The sequence below is a fragment of the Podarcis melisellensis genome, assembly GCF_964234715.1.
Source record: "Podarcis melisellensis genome assembly, chromosome: 2".
NCBI classification, from domain to species: Eukaryota; Metazoa; Chordata; class Lepidosauria; order Squamata; family Lacertidae; genus Podarcis; species Podarcis melisellensis.
Window position 1 is genome coordinate 42,336,203 of NC_138529.1, and position 13,452 is coordinate 42,349,654.

Genomic DNA, 13,452 nt, shown 5'->3' on the forward strand with positions numbered 1-13,452 from the left:
AAGGCGGATTGGCGGAGGGAGCGGTGGGCGTGGCCGCGCGCGAGGAGTAGGCGGGGGAGCCGAGGCGCGAAGCTCTGGGGTTGGCTGCGGCGTCTCCGATCGCCGCGCGGGGATTGGTGGCTCCGCCGTTCCGTCGTTAAGCCGGCGGCGCGCGGGGAGTGGGCTTTCGGCGTTTGGGCTTGAGAGGGAGAAGGAGGCAGGCAAGGCGGGCGGGGGGAAAAGAAGAGATCTGTCATGGCGCGGGTGTCTGTCCTGGGAGTTTCGTTGCTGGAGAACCCGAGCCCCTTCGGCCACCCGCTCCGCTTCCAGGTGCAATTCGAGTGCGGGGAGGCGTTGCCTCACGGTGAGTACGCGGGGGGGGGGAGAAGCTCCCGCGCCAGGAGCCTCGTTCCCCAACCGACCCTCTCAGCCCGAGCCAGGTTCCGTCGCACGAGGCGGCCGCCCGCCCGCAACCGACGCCCGGGAGCCCCCACCCCTCCGCCCAGGATGGCAGGGCTGTCGCCCCCCCCCCACGCGCGCCTCCACTCCCGGGGCTTCTGCTGTGGCTTTATTTTGCCAGCCTGGACCCGGCTCTCCACACAGGGGCTGCTACGTGGGCGCTATACCTTCTAAATACCTTTAAAAATAAAAATGGAGCTTTTATGAACTTGGTGCCTTAAGTTTTTGGCCTGCAGAGATTTAGCAGCTTAATTGGGGCGAGGCTGCTCTTGAGATGGTGTGTATACATATAAATACACACATATACACACATACACTTCAAAATGCCACCGGATGTGGGGTGTCCTTCTGACCATTCTGCTGAATGAGGCCTTGGCCTCTGCCAGGAAGCCCCAGCCGGCAATGCTGTTGGTCTGGCAAAGAGCCAGTGTGGGTTGGAGATTTGAGCTGAGGAGACCATGGTTCAAATCCCTACTCAGCCAGGCAGCTCTCTGGGTGACCTTGAGCTTGGTATCTAACCTACATCACAGGGTTTTTAGAAGTGGGTTGAGGAGAAAAGCTATGCATGTCTCATTTAGCTCCTTGGGGTAAAGGTAGGATTTAAACCGGGGATCATCAACCTTTTTCAGCCATGGGCCTGTCCACCGTCCCTCAGAACATGTGTGCCAGAATAATTTTTTTGCTGGGGGGGGGGGGAATGAACGAATTCCTATGCCCCACAAATAACCCAGAGATGCATTTTAAATAAAAGCACACATTCTACCCATGTAAAAACATGCTGATTCCCACACCATCCATGGGCCGTATTTAGAAGGCAATTGGGCCGCATCTGGCCCACGGGCCTTAGGTTGCCTACCCCTGATTTAAATGAAATAAAAAAGCATTGGCTGTTTTGGGGTGGGGGTTGTTATACACTGTTGGGAGCCCCAGCACAGGACATGTGGGGGCAAGGTGTAGCTGCTTGATGAGTTCAGCAGAGAGCTCCGGAATGAGTGCCTGTAATCTTTCTCTCCAATAAATCATATTCTCTTGATTTGTTCCTATAGGAAGAGTTACTTGAATGTCATAGTGGGAATACAACTGGTCATTAGCCAATAGTAAGCCTGGGAGATGCACATTAAAAGCTATGCCTTCCTAGGCATTCATTGGCAGTCAGTAACATAGCAAAACTAGGAGTTGTACTCTATAGAGTTGGTAACTTCTTATCTGAATTATTTCAATTTCAGTTGAATGTTCGTTGTTGTTGTCAATTTCTTATGGTGTTTAATAATTCTTCACTAGATACAGCAGTGGTCTAGTGGAAAATCATGAAGGCTGGTCGGTTAGGTCAAATGAGGCAGTGGCCCACTAAACTCAACCTGTCCTCAGCTAACCCCCACCTGCCGCTTGCATCCTATCCAGGCAGTGGCACTGGTTATCATCTTGCTCCTCCTTAATCTGTTACCATTTCAGTACTCAACAAGGATGAACATGGGGGCAAAACTAGAATAAGTTGACTACCTGTCATTGGCTCTGACTGTTCTTCTGAGAGAATGCCAAAGTCCCTTTATTCTGTGGTACCATTCTGCCTACTCCTTGGGACAATACCTGTCTCTTCCCCTACTATTCCTTTTTAATTGTGGATTCTGGATTGTTAAATTGAAAATCACTGCCTTCCTGACTTCTACTCCTTGGTGATCTTCCACTATATTGGATTGTGTGAAGCAAGTTTGACTTGGTTCAGGACTGCTTTGATGGAAAGTTGCTGCTTCTGTCAGGGTAGGAGTAGGCTAAAAATGTCATTGTGGCACAAGTGCAAATCAAGAGCTTACTAAATTAGGGCCCTCTCCACAGAGAAAAATTGTAAGTCAGGCTTTTAAAATAGAGTAGCTTATCATGCAGACATGATGCATAAACCTTGGGAATAGCATGCAAAAAGGGGAACACTGCCTTAAAATATAGGTGAGCATCTTAATCTCACCTTTCTTATCATTTCACATGCTGTTATTTTGATTCCACTGTTTTTCTATACAACCATGAAATTTGGTATTGGGTGCATAGTTCAGTATTCTGGGAATTGCAGTTTTTATTAGAAGAACTGAATGTCTAACCTTACAGCTGGAAAAGATATACCGTATTTTTTGCTCTATAAGACTCACTTTTTTCTCTCCTAAAAAGTAAGGGGAAATGTGTGTGCGTCTTATGGAGCGAATGCAGGCTGCGCAGCTATCCCAGAAGCCAGAACAGCAAGAGGGATTGCTGCTTTCACTGCGTAGCGATCCCTCTTGCTGTTCTGGCTTCTGAGATTCAGAATATTTTTTTTCTTGTTTTCCTCCTCCAAAAACTAGGTGCGTCTTGTGATCTTGTGCGTCTTATAATGCAAAAAATACGGTATTTGAAAGTGTTTTGGCAGTGCTTGGTGAAGCTTCAGAAGTTGCAAGCAAGGAGTCAGCTGAGCAGGGTTGGCAGAGGGGCATGTTTTAATGTCAGGGCTGTAGTGGGGGATGTTGACTGCCCTGGTTCCCTCAGGGATAAGTTGCACATAATTTATACATCATGCAAAGTTTGGCCATTGCTTTTTTAAAATAAAGCATAGGGTCTTCACATACATTATTAAGATCAGTTTTCTCTTAAGAGTGTTGAGATTGGGGAGAAATGGAGGTACAGAAAATCACAGTGAGATTCTTTACTTTGGGGCAGGATGTGTATGGCCTTTCCAGCTTAGGAGCAGCTGCAAGTTAAGAGTTCTTTCTTAGCAAAAAGCCAGGACAGCAGAGGGATTTCTGAGCAAATGGGGATACTTTTGCACATTCCTCACAGCTCCTTATAGTTTCTTGTTGCTCCTGATGATTGCTCCATTTGCTAACATCCCTTTTGACTTGCATTGTTTTTGGCACAAAAATGTGGAACAGTGGACTTTATTTATTCATGACCTCACATCATTGGATACAAGTTCTTGTTAATTAGCATTACTCTTCCATGTGAGAGAACTACTAGCCTTCATAGCTGCACCAGTGGTCTATCATAGCAGATTGTGCACAATATTTTCTGACTTTTGTCTAATGAGATGATCCATAAAGGTTCAAGACAGACATAATAGCTAACTGGAAGTCACAGCTGATTTTGCATAGCAGATTCTTCACCCATGGTGGGAGCTTTTGCAGTTTGCTCCTCCCCTATGCAGGAAAGCTATCTGGCTTTTCTAAAGAAAAAGAATTAAAAACTCTATTTGTATATTTGCATTTAATTGCATCTGCAGCTCTTCTTTTTAAAAAAGAAAAGAAACAATGTAAAATAAACCTTTTACTAAGCTGCTCCAAGGATTGTGGTGAGGAATCTTGATGAGATTATGAGTGATGCCCACTTCTGACTTAAATGGCAGATTTGCAGACCTTGACCCGGAGAAAGAGAGAGGCATCTGTACTGAACACTGTGAGAGTGCTTCCAGATTGAGCCTATTGCTTTGCAAACATTACATCAATATTCACCTAAAATTCCCCCATCATTGCTTAACAATATGAATTGTGGATATGAAAAGGCATTTTTGAGACACTGGAAAACAATAGAGGTTATTCAGCCCTGCTCTTGAACTGGTGTACACATTCTCTAAACACTGGTGCTAATGGTGTATTTCAATGTGTATTTCAATTGGCTTTCTGAAGATGAAGGGAAATTTCCCTCAATACATCTAGGATTCTGGTGCCCACACTCTTGCCAACTGATCCTTGTTGCTTTTACCTTTCAGATTTGGAGTGGAAGATCATCTATGTGGGCTCTGCAGAGAGTGAGGAATATGACCAAGTTCTTGACTCTGTGCTGGTGGGACCTGTTCCAGCTGGGAGGCATATGTTTGTGTTTGAAGTAAGTTTAGATCTATCTCTTGGAGAAGGATAGGAAAGATAAGCCTAAGGCTCCAGTCTAGATTTTTCTCTTTAGATTCAGACAATGGAGAAAGATTGACAGATTCAATGGAAAGGGACCTCCTGTTTCATTTTTAAGCTTTTTTAATTTTCATTTTCCCTAATAGAGAAGTGATTGTTACCTGGAGAAAATGCACTAAAATCTGGATTTCTCAGTTACCCATAACTGGGCAATAGCATGTCCACCAAAATTAAAAGGTAGCTGTAAAGTACAGGAGTTTGTATTCTAACTCTGATTTAAGTTCTTTTTTTTTTTTAATGATGCTTTTCTGAGTATGTCAACATTTTTTTAAAGTACCATACAAATAAATTCCATCATTAGCATATCCCTATTGTGTGTGGCTAGAGTGTTATTTAGGTTGAGAAAACATGGGCTACATCAGTCATGAAAAGTCACCTAGTGTTGCTATACTAATATGAGGAGATGGAGAGAGAGTGGCATATGACAGCTCTGCAGTGCATTCCAGTGTTACTCAGTGTTTGGGGGGAATTGCAGCTTGAGAAGGCTGTTTCATTTTGGTGGGGGTGATGATTAAATGCATTTCCACCCTTTAGGGGGAAACAGTGATTATTGAAAATGAATTGCTGCTCCTGATATAAACACGTAAATGTGTTAATATCAAAGTCACAAATTCTTTTTGCTCAAGAAACAAAAATGTGGCTCTTTGACCTGTGCTGATAACATTACTGTAGTAATTACAGGGCATAGCTGCATTCTGGGGTGGTACAACTCTTAACGACATAGTTAGCCAGTGCTTTCAGGATAGCAATTCTTGTTACAACACTAAACTAAGATGGAGGCTGATTAAATTAGTGGCCCAGTTCACTGGCTTTGGAACTGCAACTGCATTGCTTACTTGCTTTCAATTTGTGCTGAAGTATAACTCCATCCTTGGCCTTTCTACCACCTGTAGTCTAGCTTTCTTTCTCCGAAATAATTTTACAATCATGGTGAACTGACATGAGGATAATTACCTGAATCTTTTGCTTGGTTTTCTGAGACTACATATTTTTGTTGCTTGTCTTTGTTGTTGCACAACACCGAGAGAAATAAAAAAAGCCTTGATTATGAACTCCAGTCTGTTGGCATTTCTTCTATAACTGTATCACTTTGTTCCACCAACATAAGCCCATTCCTGGTTATATACACTTCAATGGATCTTGAATGAGGACTCTGTAGTATTGTCATTCAAGATTGGACCAGGCAGACCTAGGTTCAAATCTCCACTCAGCCCAGAAACTGAATGGGTAATTTAAAGTTTTAATATTCTTCAAGAATTGCAATGGGGATGAAATGGGAAAGCCTCAAGCATGCTGTCCTGAGTTTTCTTTTAAAGACAGGCAGGATGAAAATGTCACTTACCTTGTTTTGCCGTTTTCTCTGCAGGCCAATGCCCCCAACCCTGATCTAATCCCTGAAAGTGATGCTGTGGGAGTTACAGTAATACTTATCACTTGTACCTATCTGGGCCAAGAATTCATCCGCATTGGATACTATGTCAACAATGAATATATGGATCCTGAGCTAAGAGAAAACCCACCCCTCAAGCCAGACTTCTCCCAGGTGAGACACTGATCTGATAAAAGCAGCTTGTGCATCATCTTGGCCTTCATGAAGGCCATGTCCTTGGGAATTTGGACTGGGGACCCTTAACAGGATGCAAAGCAAGGCAAGTGAGGGGTGTGGCTTGGGGAGAGTCCAGATAGAGAGACCTGGGGGGGGGTTGTATTTGGCCCCCAGCCTGGCGGTTCCCATTTCTTTTGGGGAGTACAAAATCCTTGCGAGGCCAGAGCTGTAGCCTTTGAGACCCTGTCACTTTGCAGTGTTGGAAGATGCTATGCTGGGGGAGGGTAGATGTTATTTGGGATGACAATATGAAGCAGAAAGTTATACAATGAGTTCAGCTCAGTATTAATTTATTTTCTGCATTCTGAATAAGACAGTGCATTTTGACCAGAAAGCTGTGGAGTGGGCAGCCCTTGTGATATAGAATGGAACTTTGATTTTTTTTTCCAGGAGTTCTAGCACAACTTAAATACACTTTTGGAGAATAGAGTAGTGATAATGGCCTGCTACAGCTGCATTCAGATAAAACCTTGTTTGTACTTGCATCTTCATCATATTATGTGCTGATTGATGTGGCTGCAGCAGAGTAGTTGGAGGGAGCTTAAATCTCAAAGAGAAGATTAATATGTTTAGTGAGGTACCTACTCAGCTCCATGAGTTGAGGGAACATTGATGATTCCCTCCTGGGAAGGTTCGTGCTCTGACAAAGGGCGTCAAAGCATTGAAAGAAAATTGGGGTTACTGAGTAACAGCAGCAGATTTTAAGAGCCTATGGAGTTTGGTTCAAGTTTTGTTTGCCATTTTGAAACCCAATGTGCAAGGTAAGTAGGTCCCCTGTACATGTCAAAAAGTAAGAAGGATTACCAATGAGAAATAGAATTGGAAGGATTACACCCAGATATAAATTTTCTATGTTGTCATAAAATAGTGTTAATTTTTAAAACAATTTTTTACTTCTGTTACCCCTCTCCTTTCTTGATACTGCTGCAGGAATTGAGTAGCTGTCAGCCTAGAAAGTTGATCCAAACATAAACCTATGTAACTTTGACCCCTGTTTTTCTTACTTCCAGCTACAGAGGAATATCTTGGCATCCAACCCCAGAGTCACCCGTTTCCACATCAATTGGGATGGTCCTAGAGACCAGATGGACAATATTGAAAATGTAGACCCAGAACCTGATAGCTTCCTGCCTCCTAGCTGTGTCTACATCAAAGGCTTGGTCCATTCCATGGGTCTGCAACCAGAGAATTCCATGGACTGTATGTGATCCAAACATAATAATGTTGAGGACCCTGCGCAGTGAAAAGCAGCTGACAAGTTTTTGTGGGCGATGTAGGAGGGATTTGGGATAATGAAGCAACTGATATGTCTATGGAGATTGACAATTCAGAGTCCTTTTCGTGTTGGGGTTTGTAACAGATCCACAGGTCTGTTCTGTCATAGTATTTCTTCATTGATACTTGGATCCTCCTGCCACTAACCCTTGACAGGCACCTAGTCTAGCTGCATAAACAAGAACCCTATGTTTCCCTCCTTTGTTCCAGGTCTCCAGAAGGCTGAGCAATGGGAGCTTCCTTGTTATTTTGAGCACCCATTTCCTGGGAATCTAGCATAGTGGGTACCTTCTTTTCAGGACAGTTTTCTCTTGCAACACAGCTAAGTCTTGATGAGTTGCTGCTGGCAAAATAGCTAGCAATTACAGTCAGGCCTTGATGCCTCTCAGGAGTTGATAAGCCTGTCCCAATTTTACAATCTGTGCTTAGTAAAAGGTGATGGATGATGAGATTTAAGCTGTACAATTTACCTATTTGCACAAGGCTCTGCTTTTGAGAGCTCCCTCTTTTAGCTTGCACCAGTTGGCCTTCTTTCTACCACTGACCCGAAATCTGCCCAAGGCCACAGTGAGCAGGAATTGCATCAACTCCTTTAGACAGTGGCTAAGTTTACAAATCCCTCCACAGAGGAAACATGCCTTTCTTCAAAAGGCCTGCACTTGTGTGTTTTTTTTTCTGGCCTGCCTCCAGTCGCACACCCTTCTTTTCTGTTATTACCTGCCCTGATACTTGATCTCTCTATTTCTCTCCCTGGTATTTTAGAGATGAACACAGCATATAGGTGTTTAAAACCTTTTTGCGTTGTATGTCTGACCAATAAAACTTTTTGGAATAAACTATTTTGTGAATTCTTAAGTGGTATCTAGTTGGTTGAATACCGAGAGAACCTTATTAAAGATTTTACTGCAAGGGACTACTCATTTTGGCGAGGTAGGTAGAATTTGCTTCCTTAAAGCAGGAGTGGCAAAATATAGTTGTATGCAGTGTTAAAGATCTGTAAGACTTAGAATTGTAGAGTTGGAAGAGATCCCGAGGGTCATCTAGTCCAACCTACTGCAATAAACCACGTCATGCCCCCTAAATCTGTCCTAGGGGTTTCCCTGACCCTCTGGACCAGAATTAGGGAGGGTGCAGGGCACAACACTCGTTGTGCAAGTGTAAATCTTTATGCTGATGGAAAGAGCAAGTTGGATACCACCCCTGATGATGGTCACGGCCAGATTACTCTTTTCAGTTAATACAGTGTCATAGGTTAGTGTCAATTTTTTTTATTTTATAAAATAACTTGTGGTAGGTTCAGATCAGATATAATGCCAAACCACGTTCTAGTGTGTGAGTCCTCCCTGCCCAAGGAGACTCAAACCAATGCCCCAGGAAAATAGAAAAACAGTAAAACAGTAATATATCATGTAAAAGATACTTTTGTCATCTTTGCATTTCTATCACTCCAGGGGGAAAGTGCCAGAATAAAATGCTCGCTCAAATGTTATAATGGCATACTTAAATATAAGCAAAGCACTACAGTGTCCTGCCCTGGACCCACCACCAGACCTTGCCTCATAAAGAAAGTACCTGCTACAAAGCACCCGTTTCAAAATGGCTTGAAATATGAGTAGCCATTGAACTGCAGAGAATCTCTTGTGTGTAAAGTAAAACATGCCCGGTGTTCCCAAATTCCAGATCAGGGTAATTGGCTTACCTCAAGTCAATGGATTATCAAGTAGACTGAAGTTAGAATTTTTAGGGTTGGTTGACTCATTTTAACTGATTTAAATATATTCATTTTTCACTGCTGAAAGGTTTTCAACCTGATCATTATTCAGCATGTATATGTCTGTGGCAGTGTGATTAAGAGTACCTTGTGAACCAGTGGTGCTGCACCAATACTATGAAGTTCAGTTACAGTTCGGGGTTTTTTTTTGGCACCAATACAGTTGTGGCAATTGGTGGAAACTTATCTTAGTCATGCTGCTTTCTGCAGGGTGTTACATAAGCAATAATTATTCACGGATCAAAACTTAGATGGAAACAAATGTGCGAGCTGGGGAGCTTAGGTTAGAAGAATGAGACTGATCCTTGAAGAATCTCTCTGTGTATACACTCTGGGCCATAGACGTTCCAGGATTTTCCCGGAGGACCCTTCGCTTGCCCCAAGCCATTCTTGTAAAGCTGGCTGCACTTTGTTTATTAAACACCTTTTACATAGGTGTCCGGGTGATTTACAACATATCTTTAGAACTGGAAAAAAAAAGGGTTGAAATGTTGATAACCAGAACCTTGAACATGGTCCTGCAGCAGGTAGACTGCCAGTACAAATCCTGCAATCAAAAGTGTTAATAATGCTGCTGCTTAAAATGTGCTGTCGCTCTTTCGTGACACTTTCCCCCCAGTCTCTTATTTCCCTAATATTGAGCGTTTCGTTTCATATTCCAGTTCCTGCTTCTGGCCACTAGTACAACCTCCATTTTAAGGAGTTTGTATCTGTGGTCCTTTCTCAAATTCTTGGGCCAAACATTACAGGAAAGTTACCTCTTGCACAGATTCAAGGATCCCTCTTGCCTGCCACTAGCTTCAAAACTCGAGTTAATTTTAGCTCATTTATAAACTTCAGCTAATCTAAAAGGCAATCTGCTCAGTTGCTAAAGCTGGGTATAGAAAACCAATTTTACTTGTGCACTGCAGTGTGGGGTGACTTCAATTTGCTGTTGGATGCGATTCAAGAAGTGAGTATAACAAAGCTCAGTAAACCTGGGACCTGAGTGTTCCTAGGCATCACAACAGCAAGGTTTCCTATGTGAAGGATGGAAGTGGTTTAGTTTTTGTCAAAGCAATAAAAAAGTATTGACTGGTGGATCTTGCTCAGGTAAGCTGGCACAGTCCTTGGAAGGCATGAAATTCAAGAAAGCAAGCTAAGGAGGAATAAGAGGGCTTGCGTGGAGCTCTCCCCCTTTATTCAGTACAAATGGGTAGTGTACAGCTCTCAGCTTTGCCTAAACATTCCGGCTGCCAGTTGTAGGTGGGGGAAAAACCTTATATAATTACATTATCCGCCTACCTGTTAAGGCTATATTTTCTGCCCAGAGACATCAAATTAAGTTTTAAAGAAACTGGACCATCCTTGTAATACGGAACTTCACACAATTGCATATTGTTGCTGTTCCTATGTGAAAATGAGGCAGTGTGGTCCCCATCCCTTGCAGATGACCACAGTGCCTGGAGACAGAAAGACAGGGCATGTGTCCACAGCAATGACCAGAGAAGAGAGAACCGCTGGGAGGAGTGCAGAGAGAAGGAACGCCATGGTGCATCTGCACCAGCAAAACCAGACACCCTCAATAAACATGTCTCGGCTGTATTGATCTCTATAGCCATAGCAGGCACTATAACTCTTCAATGGCTTGAATATACCCCCATGGCCCACTCTGCCATTGTTTCTTCAGAAAGACGGATGTCAACAGTCCCCATACAAGAACCTCATTGAAGCATATACAATGGAACCTCGGTTTTCGAACATAATCTGTTCTGGAAGACTGTTCAACTTCCAAAACGTTTGAAAACCAAAAACTGAAAGCAGAAGCCTCTACAATAGGGAAATCCAAAACGGAAGCTGCGTGGCATGTTCGGCTTCCAAAAGTCATTCGAAAACTGAAGCAGTTACTTCTGGGTTTTCGGCGTTCGAAAGCTGAAACGTTCGTCAGTGGAGACGTTCGACAACCGAGGTTCCGCTGTATATGAGTTGGGCCTGATGGAGACCGAAAACTTTGGAACCCCTTAGTTTCCTGATTTTTCTTTAGGAAACAGTGCAAAAATACTCCTTTGGGTTGCCTTCTGATACATAACAGGGATCTCTTGATTTGCACTACTTATAGCTTTAATATTCTGTGCCAATGTAACTCAAATACTGTTCTCAGTACTGGAGGGGGGAGGCAGAACGAGCTCAACCTTGCCAATAGTCTTGACAACAGAAAAGGCGTGGGCTTTCCCTATATTTGTGTTCTCCTGAGGGATAAGAACCTCAGCAAGAAACACTCTTATCATACCTTCTTTCCTTGTCAAAGGAAAGGAGAAAGGGATCTTTAAAATCCTTTTCAAGGTCACCTTTGCTTTAAGCTGTGTCTAAATGAAACTCCCCTCTTGGCACAAGAGGATTTGAAAACTATATATGAAAAAGTACTATTCCAGTTGCATGTTGGGATGAGGGTGAGGAAGATGTGGAGGGGAGAATTGAGAGCTTATTGCAAATAAACTTATTTTGCATACTTACTCCAGTCTATCAGCTGCAACCACAATACCAAGAAAACGCCAAGTAATGTTCAGCCGTAAGGACAGGGATGGTGTGGTTTTCTCTGATGGGCAAATATGCAGCCAGGTGACCTGTGGGAATCTGGACTCTTCTCTTCCTTTTTTGGATGTTTAGTAACCCTAATCTCCTTGAACTTGACCCAATCTCCTTGAACTTGAGTAGATTGCAGATGTTTCCCCCCTTTCGAGGAACAGTTCAAACTCCCAAGGGTGCATTGTATCTGAGCTCAAGGGAGACTGCAACATATAACCACTGCATTACAATAAGTCAAGAGGTTTGGCACTATCAGTTGTGGACTGGTTTTTATCACACAGCATGTGATTGGTTTACCAATGCCAGGATGTCTGTGTTACCAACATGACTTTTTGTGTGTGGTTGATTGCTGCTGTTACATACACTGCATTTTTCTGTGTTCTCTTCTGATTTCACTGCACCACCCCCACCAAGCTGAGCCATATATATGTGCTTGCAACTCAGGATATCCCTTCATGTATCTGAAGTGGACTGTAGACCATGAAAGTTTATTTCGTAATAATTGCGTCTCTAAGGTGCCACAGGACTTCCTGCTACTCTTGCTGCAACAGATGCATGCATCTTATCCTCTATAAATTGTAATAATGCTGTAGATAGAACTTGGAGTCATTTCAGCTGCATAGGCTGCCCTTCCCTTGAAAAGGGCGGCAAAGCAGGTTTGAACAGCTTTTACTTATATTTCCATGTGCCCTAAAGAACACCAATGTGCCCTTCTGGAGGTAAACCCTGGCCCTTGAAGGGGAGCGCTAACCAGAGCTGTTTCTTCCTGCTGTGCTGCACTGAATTTGAGGCTGGAAGGTTACCTGTGGTCTCAGAAATACCCCAAACTCAAATGCTGTCCTCACTTCCTGGCACCAACTGTTCACATAACACGTATGCTGCTCCACGATCCAGATATTTCACAACAACAGAAGGGAACCTTACAGCTGCACAATAGCTGCCTTTGTTGTGCTTTGTTTAATCTCCCCTCCACAGGGAAATAAAGCTGGTGGCACCAATCCAAGTTTCATAGTCTGCCGTGGGCTGGAGGTACATCCTTCTCCCTTTTAATCAGATGCTTATTTACTTACATCAGTGCATGGCCCCACCACTGCAACTTGCTTCATCTGCTCTTTGGCAAAGTCCACGGCAGGAGCCACATCTTCTTCTAAGCAAACTCTGCCTCGTTTCTCTCTCTTTGACATCATATTACAAGGAGAAATCATCATGTGAGCTCAAAGAGATCTAGCCAGACTGGCCTGTTTATTACCATCTGGGCTCCATTTGCTCATCAGACACTCTCCACCCTTAAGATTCCACGCATAGTTCTTGATGTAGGTAGGCAAAAGGAAAGCAGAAATTATAACATTGCGTGCTGCTTGTGAAGTTCTCTGGGGTGCTATTTATGTTATACAAGTGGGATAACCAGCCTATTATAACCAATATGTTTAAGTCTAATTAATGCATGAATGGGTTAATACCATAGAGTAAGTTGTCCTGCCAGGCTTAGCCATGCCCACTTCCCTTACTGTGGGTAATCAAGCGTATTATTCTCCAGTCAACCTGAGAAGCTCAGCATGTAAAGAACTTTGAGCTGGCTGCTCCAGCTCAGACTGTATGGCTCTCACAAGCCATTATGGAGTTCCTATACCAATAATTAGGGAACTTTCACCACTTTGTAACTAAGACAAGTTTTTCTGCCTGTGCAACCCTTTCTGAAGCACATGAATCTGACCTTTGAATAATGTGTAAGTAAACCATTTTTTAACTTACCAAATGCATGGTATTTTTCCTATGCCAGGGGAAGAGGGAAACTTTGGAAATAAACTTTTTAAGGGGAATTTTTTTGGAATGCACTTTTAAAGTTTTACAGCCTCTATTTCCATGCTTTAGTTTGC

The 13,452-nt window shown here is 43.3% G+C and overlaps 1 protein-coding gene across 1 annotated transcript; it reads left to right on the forward strand.

Moving 5' to 3' along the window:
• Positions 1-120: 120 nt before the first annotated feature.
• ASF1B (anti-silencing function 1B histone chaperone) lies at positions 121-8,078 on the forward strand. The gene is made up of 4 exons (XM_081900880.1): positions 121-343; positions 4,163-4,278; positions 5,725-5,901; positions 6,975-8,078. The coding sequence occupies exons 1-4, from the start codon at positions 235-237 to the stop codon at positions 7,170-7,172; spliced, it is 600 nt and encodes a 199-aa protein (XP_081757006.1). The 5' UTR covers positions 121-234; the 3' UTR covers positions 7,173-8,078.
• Positions 8,079-13,452: the final 5,374 nt, after the last annotated feature.